General features: G+C 55.5%; 1 protein-coding gene across 4 annotated transcripts in view; it reads right to left on the bottom strand.

The window, feature by feature from the left end:
* Positions 1-19,832, bottom strand: part of EPN2 (epsin 2) — an 85,880-nt gene that overhangs the window by 32,022 nt on the left and 34,026 nt on the right. The window contains exons 1-3 of one of the 4 annotated variants that reach the window (XM_039227309.1): positions 17,454-17,464; positions 13,401-14,313; positions 10,977-11,147 (exon numbers count right to left, since the gene is read on the bottom strand). In XM_039227309.1, the coding sequence (XP_039083240.1) occupies positions 10,977-11,147; positions 13,401-13,995 (766 nt within the window). In that variant the 5' untranslated portion in view covers positions 13,996-14,313; positions 17,454-17,464. Of the gene's footprint in view, positions 1-10,976; positions 11,148-13,400; positions 14,314-17,453; positions 17,465-19,832 lie in introns of those variants that run through there. The other 3 variants (XM_039227308.1, XM_039227310.1, XM_039227311.1) reach the window with 3 other exon arrangements.

The raw sequence follows: 19,832 nt of genomic DNA, 5'->3' as shown, positions 1-19,832 counted from the left end.
GGTCCCGCAAGTGGGAAAGAGACCCCTCTTCCAAAGTGTCAGCTCCAACGGCACCTTCTCAGCACATCTTCCTGATCAGGCCAGGAGGATGCTCTGCGGCGCAGGGGTCCTTGCTGGCCTGATTCCCGCCACCTCTGGCGCCTAGAGAAGGGCGCCTGGTGGCCTTCGTCCGCCCCTCTGTAATCAGTGCTTACGCACACTGCACTGTTGACCTGTGTGCCTCGGCCCATCTCCCAGAACTGATCTGCCAAAGGTTCTACAGAGGCAGGGCCGCGTCAGCTTCCTTACAGGCACAGAGCAGAGTTCAAACACCCGTCGGCTCATTGTCAAGTGTAGTTTCCAGTAAAAACTAAATGGCTGTCGCTTCCACGGGCACACCTCCTTCGCTCCTTACCACCACCCTGAGACATTGGTGCTGCCGACCTCGGTCACACGGCCAGGGAAGCTGGAACCCCAGGAGGAAGGGGGCAGAGCCCGAACAATGGCCCCGGTCCTCCCCCGCAGGGCTGGAGACGAGGTGGGGGAGGGCGGAGCGGAGACAAAGGGCAGTCCTTTTATTTGTCTGCATGATTCAAAGCCCCATCCTCTGTGTGAAATAAAAGAGCAAGTCTGTGCTGTTCTCTTTGGGCCACAGATTAAACCCTCTCCATTTCAAGCTTGTGAGGTGGGGCAGGGAAGGCTGGTCCACAACATTAAGCAACTTTTCCCCAGGGGTCCTCATCATTCCTGCCGCTTGGTCCCCGGTGAAAGTCGCTCTCTGGGTGGAGCACTGGAGGTGCCCACAGGTCTCCAGGCAGGAGCTGGGGGAGGGGGTTGGGGGAAGGGGGGCGGAGGGGGCTTGGGAGCCGACCTGGCCCTGTGGAGGTGAGGGAACACTAGCACCAGACGCGAGTAGGCCCAGGGTGACGCATGAACTTCAGCGAACATGGAGTTTTGTTTAAAATTGAATCTTAAATTTAAAATAAAGAAGTTAAATGCCTATAGCACTTTCTTAGAGTAATACTTATAAACAGGAAACTCACTTCTAAAATGAGTATTCTGGGGCGTGTGGGTGGCTCAACCAGTTAAGCATCCAACCCTGGATTTCAGCTCAGGTCGTGATAGCACAGTTCGTGAGTTCGAGCCCCGCTTCAGGCTCTGTGCTGACAGTGCGGAGCCTGCCTGGGACTCTCTTTCTCGCTCTCTGCCCCTCCCCCACTGCCGCACACTCAGCTCACTGGTGTGCTCTCTCTCAAAATAAACATTAAAAAGAAATGTTTAAAAGAAATGAAATGAGTATTCTGACAGTAACTTTCATCTATTAGTAACAATCTTTTAAAAAAGCCATAGCACCCTTTGGACTCCACTCCGTGGCTACCCATGACTCCTCTCCGTAGCTCTCCACGACTTCTCTCTGTGACTATCCACCAAGCACCGCAACCCACAGCTGGAGGCGCTATAAAGGGGCACAATCTGTTTGGAAAGCATTTGCAATATTTCAGGGGACAGAATGATGTTCACACACTCTTCCAATTAATCTCACTTCTGGGAACTCCACATTGAAGATTACATTGAACCTAAGGAATCCTTTGAAAAGCAAGCTTTCTGCACAAAGAAGTCTACCACGGCATTATTTACACTGGTGAGAGGCTGAAAACGACCCTAATCCACTTAGGGCACATTTCCTTTGTGAAGGGCCAGATGTACACAGTGTATATTAGCACAGGTGACTTATGTAATGATCTAGGAGAGAGTACCCTTATCCCTAGTTTAACAATTCAAAGACTTAACTTGGGCAGAGTTAAGTCATCTACTCAAGGTTTCACCTTTAAAACTTAGCAGTAATCACAGTTCACGATCTCAAGGTTCATGAGTTCGAGTCCCACGCTTGGGATTCTCTCTTCCCCTCTCTCCAACCCTCCTACTTGCTCTCTCTTTCTCAATATAAATAAATAAACTTAGAGAAAGAAAGAAAGAAACAAAGAAGGAAGGAAGGAAGGAAGGAAGGAAGGAAGGAAGGAAGGAAGGAAGGAAGGAAAAAGAAAGAAAGAAACTAAGTGTAATTATGTAGCGACATGGAAAAAGCACACAGAAAGCGAGGTGGAAAGATGAGACTGCATAATTGTATTATTTCTCATGGGAACGCCATGGGAACGCTAGCTGCACCGTCACACTTTGCGCAGCATGGGAAGAGCTGGCTGGCCACGAAGCTCCAAACCACCGACCCAGCCCCCTTCCAGGCACTGCACTAGGTGCCCCATAGATGGGTCCGCTTCTCCTCCACTGGAAGCCCGCGAGGGACAAGGCCTCAGCTGCTATGAGCCCCTCACCTCTCGGCGCTGGGCCTGACCCACACGGACTTCTGAAAGGAGCAAGTGAACAAACTTAATGTTTCCACAAATGTGTCCGGCAAATGTCATGTGGTTATAAATGACACTTGTATACTGAGCTATTACCTGCAGAACAGAAAACGTTAGACTCGTTCTACTTGCGTGGGGTGCTACTCAGACCTGTGATCCAGATCTGTCAGTACAGCTGCCTTTGGGGGAGGTGGGTCTTGATCCGGCCTGAATTCCTTTCCAGGTGAAGAACTTGTTTGCTTTGCCCATAACAAAACCGCACAACCAGGGGCTGAAAGTCTGCTGTGCTCACAGTCCACGCAGCGGGACCCTGGCACCGAAAATGGCCGGGCAGGCTGGTGTGGACAAGAAGAGTGAACGAACGCAGGTGCCGTCAGGCCCGGAGGAGCTAGGAGGCTGCACCCAGTGGAACGTTGCGTGCGGCTGTTACAATGTTTACAGGGAGTGGACCCCGGGAGACAGCTCTTCTGTTACAACGTTACGAGACAAAAGCAGAAATACAAACTTGCATTTACCACGTAGGCCCGCGTGGCAGGGAAAATACTTAGATTAAGGAGCTCTGTCTTCTTCTTTCTGCACTTGCTACGCTAATGCGAATGGACACATGTTACTTTTATAATGAAAAGGCCAGCAGGTCCTTAGCTCAGTTGCACCCTGCGCTCATCAGTTCATACAGGAGACAGGGGCCATTAAGTGAGCTGGTCTGAAGGGTGCAGGTTATTCCCGACAGTGGACTAAGCTCTCCACTACCCATCAGCAAGGAGGGGACTCGTTCAATCGGCACCATCAATTTCCAGCTGCTGAAGGTCCAGGTATCCGCCTGTGACTGTAACTTTCTGAGAGGGCACTGCTACTGGGCATCGGATGGAGAGAGAGCACAGAAGGCTTCTGATGAACAAAAGCCGAACGGAAGGGACCGCTGGGAAGCCGTGCCTGGCCCCAGGCGCACGGTGAGGCCTGGGCCCAGCCCAGAGGTTCTGATTTCCCTGGTCAGATGTGTGGCCCAGACTTTGGGACGGTTCTTACAGGACATGTAAGAGCTCCTCAGCAGCCAGCGTGAGCAGCTTGAGGGCAAGTGGCTTAAAGAAAAAAGATAAGGCAGCCGGCAAGATGAGGAACAGCCCTTTCTTACTAGACAAAACCCAGCATCTGCGAGTTGTACTGTTGCTAAACTCAACCTTAAAGCACCAAGAAACTGAGCAAATATATAAAGCATTTCTTTATTTCTGGAAAAGTCTATAAAATCGATTTCCAAAAGACTAATGCATATGGCCTGGGGCAGACACCAAGAGAGATGAGGGCAATATAGGAATACCAAGGAAGGAAGGATGGACGGATGGATGGAAGGATGGAAAGAAGGGAGGGAGGGAGGGAGGAAGACACAGATTACGGTTTATACAGCACCAGTTCATCCAGTAAGTGTTGGCTGAACACCTTCTCCGGGCCAGGACTGTGCACTGAGCACAGATAAGGCTCCTGCTCTTGGAGTGTCTTAGTGCAGGGAGACAGAAAGAAAATGAAATAAATGATAATTTCAAATAGTAAAAAGTACTGTGAAGACAATAGAAGAGAGTAACATGATATACAGGGGTTGTAATACACTGTACGGTCTCTTTTACCATACAAGGAAAAATCTGTCGTAGACCTTCCTTCTTATTTTTACTTATATCATTTTTTTTTTAATTTTTTTTTTTTTTTATTTCTAGGAGAGAGAGAGAGACAGCGTGAGCAGGGAAGGGTCAGAGAGAGAGGGAGTCACAGACTGAAACAGGCTCCAGGCTCTGAGCTGGCAGTCAGCACAGAGCCCGACGCGGGGCTCGAACCCACGAACCGCGAGATCATGACCTAAGCGAAAGTCGGACGCTTAACCGACTAAGCCACCCAGGCGCCCCACTTATATCATTTTTAAATGCCCTCTTGAAGTGGACTGTTTGAAACTGGCCACTATGGAACTGGCAGCCAGGACTCACGCTGTCACAGCTGTGTAACTGTTCTCAACCTTGACTTAACCCTCCTTTTCCCTGTTTCATACTCTACTTACTATGAGCTTATAAACAACTCTGTTTACCTATACTACAGAGTCTGCTTTACAGACAAACGGACAGAGGGGCGCCTGGGTGGTTCAGTCAGGTAAGCATCCAACTCTTGGTTTTGATTCAGGTCATTATCTCACAGCTTTGTGGGTTCGAGCCCCACATCGGGCTCTGTGCTGACAGCACGGAGCCAGCTTGGGATTCTCTGTCTCCCTCTCTCCATCCCTCCTCCACTCCTGCTGTCTCTCCAAATAAATAAACTTAAAAAATCTTTTAATTTAAAGACAAACGGACAGATACAAATTTTATATTCATAATTCAACTTTCTGTGGCACAAGTCAACATTGACCCATAGCTAATAATCCCCAATCAGCAATTCAGATAGCTGTGTTCCAATGTTACACTCGCTGACAATCACAGGAGCTCCTTAAAATCTGCGCCCCCATTATCTAACAGTTGAAATAGGTACTCCTTCTTTTAAAAACCATAAAAGAGGGGCACCTGGGTGGCTCAGTCAGTTAAGCGTCCGATTTCAGTTCAGGTCATGATCTTGCAGTTTGAGAGCCCAACATCCAGCTCTGTGCTGACAGCTCAGAGCTTGGAGCCTCCTTCAGATTCTGCATCTCCCACCCTCTCCACCCCTCCCCAGTTTATGCTCTGTCTCTCAAAAATAACAAAAAATAAAAAAGCATTACATGAATGAGCTGAACCATACAATTTTACAACTATAGGTGCAACTGTTTCGTGGAATCTCAGCTTTACCACTTGGGACAGAGTGGATCCGGGCAAGGCTATCTCGGTGTCCTTGTTAAAAAGGTGTCCCACCCACCTCCTCAGGCAAGTGGGAGCAGCCGAGGGACCAGTCACAGGGAAAAGCAGAAGAGAGGGAGAAGGTCACCTTCTGGCTGTCTCCAACAGCCCATTGGAGTGGCAGCCCCACGCAGCACATTCAGACCCACTTAGGACCCAGCCCCTGTGGCCAGAAGCAGCATCTTAAGTGTCTGACCCTCAGAAAGGTGTCAATAACACTGCCACCCCCGTGGGTCTGTTGACATTACTGACCAGCTTCCCCTGAGATTCTATCTTCACCTGAAGAGATTACCTCCAGAGTGAGCTAATGCTGGCGGCCTGGCACAGCCTGGCATGGCAGAGGCTGTGGAGCTGGCCGGCTGGCTGGCTAAGATGCAGGGGCCCCATGACTTACACAACCTATTTGCCCCAGCAAAAGGGAAGTCAAATGAATCCATCTGCCACCAGATTCCTAGTCCAGCAGGGTGGAAGGTCCTGAGGGCTGGGAACTTTCTTTGCTGGTGGCTGCCCCCTGGCCTCTGCTGACACTGGGGAATTACCTGGCTGGCAGCCACCAACCACCTCTCAGCCCTAGATGTGCCCCCCCCCCCCCCCACCCCCACCCTGTGCCTGGGCAGCGTCACTCAGCCCTGCACCTCAGAGCTCCCCTCCCCTTCCTACTGAGGAGGCCTCGGCTGACCCAGGCCCCTTCCAAGTCCAAACCCCAGGAGGGCTTCTGAGGGTCATGCTGGCTGGGTTTGTATCTTTTTAAAAACAATAATAATTATTATTATTTATTTCCACATCCTCAAGTTTCCAAATACAGACTTCCAGAGGACTCCCTTTCTCAGCTGCCCAATCCTTGTTCAAGTGCCCTCTTGTGTGCGTGCCTGTGACTATGGCCCCTGCTTGGCTCCTGCAGTCTGGCTGGCAGGGGTGGGGTGGCAGGGACTCTGGTTCACCCCCGAGGCTCCCTGCTGTGGAGAAGCAGCTTCCCTGGAGAGTTCTGGAAGGCCTGTGACCCTGGGCAACTCCCAAACACATATGCTTTCAGATTCTCCCTAATGGGCTTAAAAATGCCTGAGCACCGTGGAGGGAGGGAGCTAAGCGCGCCATCCCCTCCAGTCCCCGGGAGACCATGGGCCGGCGGGGGGTGGGGGTGGGGGTGGGGGCTCAGGACAGGCCAGGGTGGTCTCTGTGAGGATACAGTCTGGATCAAGCGCCCCCACCACCCCGGGAAAGCGTGTGCAGGGGCTGCTTTTAGGCCGGCTCCTCCCCCTGCACAGTGAGCACCTGGCCTTTCTGGACCTCGTCTGGATCCTAGACTCTAAAGGGCACTAAAGGGAAATCGTCGTCCTAGGTGCTGGCGGCCGAGAAGTTCAAAGCAAAATTTGGATCCGTCTCCAGCACTTATATGCGACTCTGGCCTCATCTTCTGCTCTTACCATTATTTTCCTTTTGCCCCAATTTCCTCTTGTATCTATTTAATCCTCTGGTGTCGCATGTGTTTTGTAAGCCAACTCCAATCCTTTCTAGAGTGAAGCAGGGCAAATAAATGAAATGCTCATAATCTCTGGTAATCACTTGGGCGAATGGCCAACCACGGGGTGTTGGGGGGCGGGGGGCAGCCCTGCGTTGGGAACTCACAGTTCAGAAACAGGGCTGGCCTGAGGGAAGCCCCGGAGCTGCCCCAGGAGCAGAGCTGAGCCACACGGCGGGTAGCTGCTCCATCTGTCCAGGTGCCGAGGGTGCCCCCAACATGGTGGGTGCATCAGGGCAGCTGGAGACCCGGCGGCAGGCGGCGGCGGCCCCCGCATATGAAGCACAGCGCTGCCCTCTTTGCTTTGGGCCTTCGGGTTGCCCCCGACTCATTCGTGGGAAACTGAGGGCAACAAGCGCTTCCAGTCTCTGTCTACCTTCCTGCCTTCTTCTTTTCCTAAGAACTGGGATGCTGGGTGGGCCTGGGTGGCTCGGCTGGGTGAGTGTTCGACTGTTGATTTCAGCTCAGGTCATGATCTCACGGTTCCTGAGTTCAAGCTCTGCTTTGGGAGCCTGCTTGGGATTCTCTCTTCCTCTCTCTCTGCCCCTCCCCAGCTCACGTGCAGTGCTCTCTCTTTCAAAATAAATTAACTTTAAAATTAAAGAAAAAAAAAAAGAACGGGAATGCTGGCGGTTGGCCTGGCACCCAGAAATGCAAGGCACCAAACCCAGGACACGCTCACGGCACAGCAAGCCAAGTGTGGCTCCGGCTCTGGGGGCTGCCGGGCTGCCAGGCTGAGCTGGGCGTTCCTTCCTCCCTCACCAGCCTCCACCCACAGGGCAGATGTTGGGGGTGGCAGGTCCGGCCCTGACTCTGGAGCGTGCACGTTGGAGGGCGGAGGCAGTCTTACATTCAGATCTCCACGCAGACTCACAGGGAGGATTCTCCCAGCCCCCCGGGCCACATTTGATGTGGCTTCCCACCACCCCAAGAACGCCTGCAGTGTCTCCACAGCCTGCAGAACGTCTGACCAGCTCTGCAGCACATAGGAAGCTGGATGGGGGTAACAGGCAGGGGACTCACACCCCGCTCTGCCAGGTCAGCTGCTCTGTCTCTGTGCTCGCTTGGCAAACCCCAACCTCTCAGCCTGGAAAGGCTCCCCTGGGCCCCACAGCCTCCCCTGCACACGGCAGTCCTGAGCAACAACTACATGCCAAAATCACACGCGCGGCCAACACACGCCAGCCCAAGGCCCAGCCTTGGGCGGGGAAGGCAGCTGGGATGACACAAATGTGAAGGAAACATGAACGCCAGGTGGGGTCAAGGAGCTGAAAGCATTGCCCGCCTGGAATTCTCCCCCAAGCCCTCGTCTTCTCGGGCCTTCTCCATACCCCCCCCGCATGTCTAGTAGATGCTTTGCCACGGCCAGAACGCAACCCCACTTCTGCTTGAACCTGCTTCGCTCATGGCCACCCTCGCGTCAGCTGGACGACGGGACGACAGCAGCTGCACCCCTTGCTCAGCCGGCAGTCGGCAACTCCTCTCTCTGCACCCCCACCCGCGGCCACCGCCCCCATGCAGTCCTCCAGCAAGCCTGCTGGCTCTCCTGTAAAAAACCCCCAGCCTCCACAGCCCATCATCCCCCACCTGGATAAGAGTGATGGCTTCCTGACCCAATACGCAGCCAGAGGAGAAAGTAGAGTGGGATGAAGTGGTTCGAAACCTGTAGGGCCATCTGCGATTGCTACAGCCTCCACACACTGATACAAAAGTATCGGTCTGAGATGGATCCAGACTGCAAAGAACCGCTCCGGGCCAGAGGCAGTTTGAGAAGGGCCCTCCACCTTCGCCAGCATCCTCCTGCCCTGACCTCACCCGCCACCCTGACTCACTCAGCTCTAGACCCGCTGGTGCTGGCCAATGGCCGTCTTCCTGGTCTGCAAACACACCCCTCCCCAACCCCCCCAGCACCCTCCACCCCAGGCCATTTGCACTGCTGCTCTGCTCCGCCCTCTGCCTCTACAGCTCCTTCAAACCTTCACACAGCGCCCTCCTCATTCCCCTTCGATCCTTGCTCCAACATCGCATTCTCAATCAGACTTATCCTGACACCCTCCTTAACGTTGCATAATACCCTCCCCACTCCTCAGGCTCAGCTGGGTTGTTTGGTGTTTGTCTGCCGTTTTCCAGCACATTCATCAAATAATACTCTGTGTGGTGTCTTACCTTTATTGTGTCTCTTCCCCTGGCCAGGGGCACAGAGAACCCAGTACTCACTTGCTGAGGGAACGAGGGAGGGCAGCTGGGACAGGCTTTGCAGCGAGGACCTGGGCACACTGCCTCCAGGCAGACACCCACACGCCTAGGCTGCCAGAGGGCGGCGAGGACCCCAGGGGAGCTGTCTGCCGCGTCAAAGGCTCTGGCCTGGACCCTGGGATCTAGAGGATGTCCCCCAAGACCCTCGGTCAGGGTATCCTTTATCAAGCTAGAAGGTGGGCGGAGGCGGATACTAACAGCAAGGAAACCAACGAGAGAGCAGACACTGAATTGAGGTCACGGAACTAGAGACGAAGGACCCAATTTGAGAGGTTCCCCAGGTCAGACCCGCAGATGGACGTGGGGGGCAGGGCAGGAAGGAGGCACAGCGAGGATCCTCAAACACCATCACGATTACCTGGGTCAGAACCACCACCCAGGAGTGAGAAGCCTGCCGCGGTGCCTGCTCTCCCATGAAGGGGCTTTCTCGGCCGGCTGCCTCCCCTCCCCCACACCCACCAGGCCTGGCCCGAGCCCGCTTCCGGAGCAGCCGGTGCCAGTCTGAGCCCTCCACTGGTGGATTCCAGGCCGGTAAGTTCAAAGCAAACCCACCGATGTGCGTATATTAAGCGCTTACCTTTGTCAGGTGCTAAGAGCGAATGGAAAGTCCTGGTGGGCCAGGGTCCTGCCCCCCAGCAGCCTCCAGGATGGGCAGGGTGTGACGAAGAGAGGGGCACACACTAACCAGTTAAAGGGTGGCACCGTGTAACACTTGTTTGCCCAAACTCTGCTGGGACATCAGAAACGGCCCATAAGACCTCCTCATTTTGACCCTCCATTTCTTCCCGAGCTGCAGAAGAGAAATCCGCACGGGCCATGTACCTGAGCTACCTGCCAGGTGTGTGCGCAGGCACACAGGGACTGAACTGGCACGTGTCCCGGCAGAGCCCGCCTGCCCCCAGAGAACTGCAGCCAGACTCCAGACCTTCCCATCACTGAATGGGATCGGGGAAAACAAAGGGGGACCCGGAGTCCTGGGGGGACGCTGGGAACCTGCGGGAAGAAACAGTGCGTAGCCCAAGGGCCTCTGACCTTCTGTGCCCCGGACAGAGCCTGCCCGTCCTCCTCACAAACTCCCGCGGGCGCTGCGAGGGGAGGACAGGAGCGCCGAGGAAAACACCCGGAGCTGAACCTAGCGCTCACGCAAACGCGGAGTCAAACAAGCTGTAGTAGTAACGAGGTGTGAACGAACAGTAGCTGTTTCCAGGGCCGAATGAAGGGGGGCCACCTTATCAGGGGGGTCACACAAGGGCTCTTCGTTGGTGCCCCTTCTAGTAAGAACAGGAGGGAGCAGACAGCTGTCTTCTCCAGGACGGGGCCCCACTCGGGACTGGAGGTGGATTAGACTGAGAACGTTTCCTTGCAGGAGACAGGAAAGATCTGTATTCAGTTTAACCTGACACATTAGTAACTGGCCAAAAGAGAAGCCCCACTGTAGTTACCCACTGAATTAGGTGTCTTCAAACACAGTGACCTAGAATGGACAGTACAGCTAACTCTCTGTTTACCACGGTAACGGGGATTTCTGGAAGAGCGGCAGTTAATTGAGAAGCAAAAACAATCCCATTTTGTCCTCATCAAGGTACATATCGCTGAATCAAGGCTGATGGCTTCCACCGACCGTCCACCGAGTCCCCCGAGGCCCTCGGGTCTGCCTGCCACGGCCAGACCGAAACCACACCTTCCTGGCTCAACAGGCCAAGCGGTGTCCGGCCCCCGCCACACCTGGGTCTGGCTGACAGCGGAGCCCCCTCCAATCTTTCAGGGTGTGGGGACCCCGGGAAAGCACGGACAGTCACCCCGTGCCTGACCCAAATCGCAACAGGACTTCTGGCAAGTGATGTGTGATGGGGTCGGGGGGGGCTCTCAGGGAGAGGGAAAAGGGGCCCCGGGTCCGCAGGAGGGGAGCCGGGAGGCCCGGGAGGGGACAGGCAGAGAGTTGGCTGTACTGACACGCGAGCACACCCCAGCAAGCCGCCCAGCGTTTCCGGGAAGGAGAGAAGCAAACCGCCGTCCCACCTCGGGCTGCGCGGTCACAAGTGAGGCAGGGCTGGGCCCAGTCGCCATTTGGGCGGGAGGCCAGCCCCAGGTGCGGCAGGAAGGGGTGGCGCTGGCTCAGCGGCTGCAGCTCGTCGCTCTGACCCAGCGGGGCCCCTGTGCGGTGCTGGGGGCACAGCGAGGCCTCGGGCGCTGTGGGGCAGGGACACACACACACACACACACAGAGAGAGACACGCCGTTAGAGCGAGTGGGAGCCGCCGGGGGCCGAGGCCGCAGCCCGACGCGCTCAGAGGCGGCGAGGGGCCTGCCCGCCACACTCTGACCCTGAACATGCAGCTCGAGCTCAAGGGCTGAGGGAACCGGAAGCGGTGAGAGCTGGGGCCGTGGCGGCGCCCGCCAGAAGGTCGGCAGGCCCCGCCACCGGCCCGATCCGAGCCCCCCGGGGCCCGCACCCGAACGTCCCACGGTCCTCTGATGAGTGGGACGCTATTCTAGCTCTCGCCTGGGAGCCTCTGGCTCCGGGACAAAAACGACCGCAAGAGGCCTGTGGCGAGAGGAGCCGCTCCCCGCGGCTGCAGAGCACAGGCGCGTCCGCTCCCCAGACAGGAAGCCACCAGCTCAGCCCTCAGCGGGCAGCTGCGGGGGGGGGGGGCCGGCCCCCGGACGGTGACAACCAAGTTCGCTCCTTAAAGGGCAATCTCCACTACGTCGGGCAACACGGCCCAGATGGGGACTCTGGAGAAGGTCTCGTGAGGGTCACAACCTTTACTTCAAGAGCAGCTCCAAGTGAGAGGGAGACAGCAACTGGAAACGGGGGCAGGAGTGCTGAGCTCTCCGAGCTCGGTGATAACTGAGAATTCCTGGGGAAGTCAGCAAGCCTGGCTTAGTGCGCAAACCTCCCATTTGACACATTCCTCAGAATGCTGCCAGGGCATGATGACATCACACAGACCTCTGTGAGCAGTAGCGCATTAGTAGGTGATCAGCCGGCCAACCTGCTGGCCACATGAGGAGTGACAGGCGTCTGTCAGGCTACAATTTCCTTGAAAAAAAGGCGGGGTGGGGGCGCCTGGGTGGCTTAGTCGGTTAAGCGTCCGACTTTCGCTTAGGTTATGATCTCGCGGTTCGTGGGTTCGAGCCCCGCGTCGGGCTCTGTGCTGACTGCCAGCTCGGAGCCTGGAGCCTGTTTCAGAGTCTGTATCTCCCTCTCTCTCTGACCCTCCCCTGTTCATGCTGTCTCTCTCTCTCTCTGTCTCCTAGAAATAAATAAAAATATTTAAAAAAATAAAAATAAAAAAAGGCGGGGTGGTGGGGGCACCCGGGTGGCTCAGTCGGCTAAGCATCTGACTTCAGCCCAGGTCATGATCTCCTGGTTCATGGGTTTGAGCCCCACGCCGGGCTCTGTGCTGACAGTTCGGAGCCCAGAGCCTGCTTTGGATTCTGTGTCTCCTTCTCTCTCTCTCTGCCACTCCTCTACTGGTGTTCTGTCTCTGTCTCTCTCTCAAAAATAAACAAACATTTTTAAAAAATTATAAAAAAAGAGGTTTGTGTTATGCTGATGCAGTGTTACTGATTCCAAAAAGAAAGGCTGTGTGGGGGCGAGCGCTTTTGTTTTTACAGCTGTAGGATGCCAGCTCCGCGTCCCCCACAGGCCACCAAGGCTACCTGTCTTGACAGGGCATCGGGAAAGCAGCAGGGCGTCTGCTCCCGGGGATGCTTTGAGTGAACGCCCAGGACGCCAACGTGGCTCACAGAGACCAGGTTCTGTTGGGCCCTGAACTCCGCTCTGTTCCCTCAAGTCTCGTCTGAGGGTTGGGCGAAGGCCCAGCGTTCTCCAACTTGCAAAACAGAAAACAGAGCAGCCCCACCCAGCGCAGAACCAGCCGTGCAAGCCGTGCAAGCCAATCACCAGGAGCCGCTCTCACTAATGCCCGCAGAGGCTTCTGCCTCCCCCCTTTCACGGGGACAGAGATACCCCATCAACCCCCGTGACGCTGAGGTAGAATCACACCCAGCTGGTCGGGAGACGAGCAGCCCAGTCGTCAGGAACACGTTTCACAGGAGATTAAAGACACAAGGTCATCAAGCAAGAGCGCTGTTTTCTCCTAGCTACCAAACGCAGCCCACTCCCTGCTGTCTGGGGGGCAGGCCAGGGGCTTAGCTCCAGCCCCTCCCTGCAGGGGAAGCGGTCAGACCTTGCCCCCCAGAGGCACTGACTCACACCACGGAGCAGCAGAGGGTCATGGGACCCCTGAGCCAGAGCAACCAAGGGACCAAGAGCCCGTGTCACTGTGGCCCGGAGCAGACCACCGGGAGCCGAGAAGGGCGGACACGTACGAGCTCTCGCTCAGCCCGGGGCGCCCACCCTACCTGAGGCCCAGCACTGCTGTGTCTGCACCCCGCATGCTGCGGCAAGGGGAGGGGAGCGCTTCCACTACTCACAGCCATGGTAGGAGGCAGGCGAGCCGCCGGCCTTGCCGTACTCCTGCTCCGAGTAGCTGGTGGAGAGGTTGGGCTGGCTGGAGCCGCGGCCGAAGGTGATCTGGTTGCTGCCCATGCCGGTGGCCACCTGGGCCATGCGCTCTTTGGTTTTGAGAGCCTGGGCCCTCTCGGCCTTCAGCCGCTCCTCGTCCTTGAGGAGGGCCACCAGCTGCTTCGACTTCTCGCGCACGTTGATGCCCTGGTCCTTGCCATCGCGGTCGACGTACTGGAAGTCCTTGAGGGTCTGGATGGCGAAGATGTTCTCGCGGCACTGCTGGGCCACGCGCTCGGAGCCCGTCTTGATGAGGTAGTCCAGCAGCGTCAGCGCCTTGTACACGTGCCGCCAGTTCTTGCCGTGGTCGTTGAGCCGCTTCCACACCATGCTCATGATCTCAGAGAAGGCCACCACGTTGTAGGTCAGGTCCGCGATCTCCGTCATCAGGGAGCTGGACGGGCCCCACGGGTCATTGGAGGTGGCTTCCCGGACTTTTATCTCCGCTTCCGAGTAATTGTTCACGATGTTTTTCATTTGCCGTCTGATAGATGAAGTCGCCATTTTTACTTTCTTGGCAACAAACTGTAAAGCTCCTTCAGAGAGAGAGACTTTCCTGTCCTGGGCAAGTTCGTGCCCTGTGACGGTTCGGTCTCCGCAACAGACCTGAAGCAGGGTCCCTGACGGTCATGTCCTCCGCTGGGGCCTCAGGTCCGAGAGGCCAGAAGCCATGACCTGGAGGAAGAGAGAAACACGCTCACTGTAGCCTGCGCTCCTCCGACAAAGTAGGGGCCTCTGGCTCAGTCTTGTCTGTAAACGGCAGGTACTGAGGTCGGTCGGGGTCAGGGCGGTGGGGGGGTGAGTGAACTTACTCCAGCCTCCCTAGGAAGAGAGTGAGCCACGGTTTTAAAAAAAATATTACGACAAGAACAATACTACAAGTTAATAACGAATACAATCTAAACTCAAGTTTAAGCCTTGGGAAGACGAGAAGTAAACACTATGACTGTTGTTCTATTTCCAAATTCCCACTGGCGCAGCTCCTCTGTGGGCTGTATTTTCACGGCGTGGCAAGAGAACAGAACAGTCATAACACCGGGGGAAGCTGGGCCTGACAAATTTTAAATTACCTGTGGGAGCAAGAAAGACGTGTCTTACCCCTCAAGATGTCTATCTATGCCTTTTTTTAAAGTAATCTCTATACCCAACGTGGGGCTCAAACCCACGACCCTGAGAGGAAGAGTCACATGCCGTACTGCCGAGCCAGCCAGGTGCTGTCTATGCCTTTAAAATCATTCAATGTTTGGCTTCAGTCCACTGTGCTTCTAAATGCTCAGGGAATTTTCTGTGAGCACCGCTCTTCCCCTGACTTCTTATAACGGGTTCCAGCTACTCTTCTAGAGCACAGGCAGGACCGTCCAGTGGACTTTCAGAGTCTCTGGCATCTGGCCTGAGCTAATACGAACCTAGAAATAGTCTGGTTCCAGCCCCATCCCCTCACGTCACTGGGCACAGAACTGAGGCCCAGGGTTACACATACACGGGTCCACCAAGCCCGGTGCCACAGCCCCATCTGTCCACCCACGCAACCCCCCCCCCCGCCCCCAAGAAGAAACATCTCCTGAGCTAGAGTGAGGCCCACGTCTCTGACAATGGGCTTTGGTCAGTGAGTTTGGTCTTTTCATCAATAACCACCCAGCCTCCGACACTATGCCTGACATGGGGATAGATACTGTTGAATAAATTTGTGCAACAGATTGAAAACGGAGCCCCTGTCCTCAGGAAGGCCGGTCTGGCGGGGGCCAGAGGTGAACACCGGGGTCTGAGGGCGCAAAGCCAGAAGCCCGCCCGCCCGGCTGCTGGGGGCTGCAAAGGCAGGCAGGGGAGGGAGTTTCTGCCAGAAACAACTCCCAGTATGTCTTCAAAGCTGAGGAGACCCGAGAGGGTAGGAGAAGTCGTGAGTAAACTACTCCTCATCTATAAAATGGGGAAACTGAGGTGGAGAAGACTCCAGGGACTGCCAAAGACAGAGCAGCTCCGCTGGGGCCTGGACACAAAACAAGTGCCTCTCCCCCACTGTGCCCACCCCCTCATGAACACCCCCTCATGAACACCCCCTCATTACCACATGCTGGGCTCATTCCGACTCTGCCAAGGCAGCCTTGGGCCAGGCTCCATCTCACCTAATGCTCGTGTGAAAACCCTCCAGGTAAGGCAGAGGTGAGGAACCCATGGGGTCAGCTAAGTAAGGTCACCTCTTCCAAAGCAGCCTGGGGCAGCCAGGCCCGCTACCTCCCCCTCCTCCTGCAGTGGCCCCTCCCCCCTTCCCCCCTCCCCCACCCCAGCCAAGCTGTTGCGCTGCCTCTGCCAGAGGAATGATGGACGGCCCTCACCTTCCTCATCTAAAGCCTCAGACAAGCAATGGGCACATCAAAAAAGTAAAGAAGTAAACAAAAGATGTAGTGGGGCGGGGGAGGCGGGTAAGAATCACAGGAAACACAATGACACTTATCACATGTGACCATACAAAGAGACAGCTCATAAAATTGTGTCCCGTTGACAACCAACACATCCTCCATGGCTAACGAGGCCACCTCTCCAGCCTCAAATATGCTAAGAACTCAGTCTCCATCCGAAGCCACAGAACAGGGTTTCAGCGGAAGGCAGGCGTAGTCGGCCTCTCCACCGGTTTGGCCGGCTCTCACAAATCCTCTAAGGCCTGCCAAAGACCAGGGATAAAAACTGTCACGGTGACCTGCACATTTGATTTAGTCAGGCTTTTTCGTTCACCACAACATTCGCCACTGCCAGAGATGGGACCGGCCTCAAAAAGCAAAAAAGAACCCTTTGATTTTTAACAAGCACCTCCCAGCTTCAAGTACAGGCACTCACGAAAATCAGTAGTAATGGTCGGCCGTACTGAGCGCCCAGGGGCCCTGCCATGTGCCAGGGACCACCAGCCACTACCATGTGTCGCTCCATCTGGTGCGCAGCAGGCACGACCTTCCCACACCCCTCAGGGAGGCAGGAGGCGCTGCGATCCTGTGAAGAGGGCCCAGGCCACCTTCCTCGGGGTCAGGAAGCAGCCTCGATTAAGCATGAGAGCGAATGGTTGGTCTCGGTAACAAAGCCTCAAATGGCTGGAAACATAACAACAAACAAAACAAAATTTCCTGAGGAAGAAACGGTGCCCCAGGCTCTGCTTCCTTCTAGTCCCGACACCTTGGACCCAGCGTCCCCCCAGGGAGAGGCCCAGCCAGGCCATCCGCCAAGCCTCCGAGGCCTCTGGTGGCCAAGAAGAGGCAGCAATTCCCCTGATCGAGGGCGGGAGGGTGTGCGCCCTGCCTGACAGAGGCTGGGAAAGGACCTGAGAGCCGGGGCCTGCAGACCTAGGCGGGGTGTCTGTAACAGGCTCACCCTGCAAAGACCGCTGTCAGCAGTCTCTCTGAAATACGCGGGCTCTCAGAAGGGAAACGCTAAGAAAACATTTTTTACGGTCAGAAAAATCTAGAAAGCCTATATAATGTGGATGGCTTCCTGCCATTTTCGTAAAGCCATAGAGAAAGCAGTCTCCAGGGTGGGCATCGGTGAGAACGAGATCTGGGGATCCACAATTCCTGCGAGGAGAAAGGACACCAAAGGTACCTCCAAGAAACCATTTTCAAGGCCAGCTCGGTGACACTCCTCATTGGAGACTGTAGAGCGACACTCCCAATGCCGGCAGGACCGCAGCCCCAGCTCTCACACGAGGCCGCAGCTGGAGGCTGGGACGTGGGTGGCTCTGTCACACGTGTCCGTTGGACCTCACCTCACTCTTCCCACTTTAACACGTCTCCCCGTCAGGCTCAGGACAGTCAACACCTGAACGGCTCCTCTCCCACCGAACATCTGCCAGGCCCTCCTTCCCAAAACCAGCCCTGAACACACACCACCTTCAAATGTACGCCCTGCAGTGTTTCCAGAACCCAAGTTTTGTTTTGTTCCTGCTGTTCTGAATGGTGCACGTGCTCCACTTTCCAAACCTCCCCTCCTCGTCTGCCAGTTTTCTTCCACTTCCACCTGCTGGGCCTCAACTAACCAGTGCAAGGTAATCTGTCACCTCCCGGGACTCTTCAGTGAAGCCTGGAAGGTCATGGTCAGTTCATATACCCCCCATTTATTAAGGAGCCTCAGCCCAGATATGGGGAAGGCAGGAGGTAGGGGCGGTGGGGGTTGTCAAAACTAGAAGGAAAAATAGACTTTGTTAAAGGTTTAAACCAAGATGGCAAAAAGGGAGGGGGGCTCATTTTCATAACATACTAACAACTCAAGGAACAAATGCCATCAGAACATCAGTAATTAGACGGGGCGCCTGGGTAGCTGAGTCGGTGAAGTATCTGCCTTCAGCTCAGGTCATGATCTCATGAGTTTGAGCCCCGCGTCGGGCTCTGTGCTGACAGCTCAGAGCCTAGAGCCTGCTTGGGATTCTCTCTCTCTCTCTCTCTCTCTCTCTCTCTCTGCCTCTCCCCTGATTGTTCTCTCTCTCTCTCAAAATAAAAAAAACTTAAAAAAGAAAAGCAAACAAACATATCTGTGCCTACACAGTATCTGAACAGGAGCAAGAGGCTGTCCCTTTATTGTCTGAGGAGAGAACACGGGGCTTCCACTCCGCTCCCCACTCCAGCCCCAACCCTGAAGAGCCTAATTTGAAAATGTATTAATAATTCATTTTGTTAAGAATCAAGGCTTCCGGTGCACACGAGGTAAATCTCACTGAGCTGATAAAATCCAACAAACGGCAAAGAAACTGAACATTTCATTGGCCTGGGGATGTCTCATCATGAGCAATGCACATTCCTATCGGGCCTTCCAAACGGCCTCTGTGAGTTCTGGAGACCCCGTCCAAAGCCAACAGTCTGTCCAGTATAGAAGGGGACAGTCATTTTTCTACAGTTAGGCCCCAGCATTAGAGAAGGTTCTTTATTTTTTATTTTTTTAATGTTTTTTTTAAATTTATTTCTGAGAGAGAGAGAGAGAGACAGTGTGAGCAAGGGAGGGTCAGAGAGAGAGGAAGATACAGAATCTGAAGCAGGCTCCAGGCTCTGAGGTAGCTGTCAGCACAGAGTCCGACGTGGGGCTCGAACCCACAAACTGTGGGATCATGACCTGAGCCGAAGTCGGATGCTCAACCGACTGGGCCACCCAGGCGCCCCTAGAGAATGTTCTTTAGTCAAAGAAATCTTTCATGTCCGTCCTGGAAATGGAATCCCCTATCTCTGCTTGTGCTGCATCCACACCCCTTTGTCTGAGAAAGGCCCTGAGTCTTCCGTGGGGGAGGGGGGAGGCCCAGCCCGGGCTCTGCCCAGCAGAGTGCCACGGCCCCCAGCTATGGCGGCACATCAGAGGCGGAGGACCATCCAGACGGGGCTGTCCGGAGAGCTCTCTGCATGGCTCTGAAAGTGCTGGGAGACCAGCAGGGTGGTTGAGCGGCCAGAAGCCACCATGGGGCCAGGGTGTCCCTAAGCCTGAAGGGACAGTGAAGAAAGCAAAGAGCAAAGGGAAGGAGAATGGCAAGACAACCGTGGCTAGAACCTCTGGGTCCACCTGTGCCCGAAGCCACTTGTCCTCCGCCCGGCTCAGCAGCAGGCGCTGCGTGGTCACTGTGGCCTACAGCACCGTGTGCGGTCACCTGCTGCAGTGAGCCCTGCACTAGGAGCGCCGTGTGAGCAGGAGAGGCAGCAACGGGGATGGCCGGGTGCACAGCGGGTGGGCCTCCCCACCCCACGGGGCTTCAACCAGACTCTCCTCGGACGCACCTGACCCTGACCTCAGGCGGACTGAGGAGCTACGCCCCTTCCCGGGGCGGGGGGGGGGGGGGGCTGGTCATGCCTCAAAGTGCAGGCACCACCCAGTCAAGGTCTTTTCCAGAGCGGCTTGTGATGGTGACCAGAGTGAGAGGGCTGGACGGTCACTTGCGTGGGACAAGCTGGGCGAGATGACTGTGGCGTGCTTGAGGACACATCCAGGCCTCAAACGGCGCCGGAGACTGGAACAGCCAACAGAACAAAACTAAACAAACAAACATTCCAGGGCTGGAGCTGTGCCTCTGGAGGCAAGAAGAATTCTGTGAAAACGCGCGCCAAGGGCTTGTGCAACTGGGTGGGGAAATTCCTCCCAAACCTAGTTCTGATCACTGGAAGAAAGGAGAGGCTCTCTCCACTACTCACAGCAGCCCGGGTGGCCCGGGGTCCCGGGGCGGCTCTGCTGCTGCGTCACCAAGGCGGGCGTGGCCAGCGGGGCTGCGAGAAGACACTCAGCTCATCCACGGAGGTCCATGCCACATCCTTTGGGAGATTTTGGCAGTGGCTTTTTAGGGACCAGGCATCCTCATTGGGGTCAAGACCAGCTAGCTCTGAGGGAGG

The sequence above is a fragment of the Hyaena hyaena genome, unplaced genomic scaffold, assembly GCF_003009895.1.
Source record: "Hyaena hyaena isolate Hyena2069 unplaced genomic scaffold, ASM300989v1 scaffold_27, whole genome shotgun sequence".
In the NCBI taxonomy this organism is placed as follows: domain Eukaryota; kingdom Metazoa; phylum Chordata; class Mammalia; order Carnivora; family Hyaenidae; genus Hyaena; species Hyaena hyaena.
The sequence above is the reverse complement of the archived record's forward strand: the minus strand, read 5'-3'. Positions and strand labels throughout refer to the sequence as shown.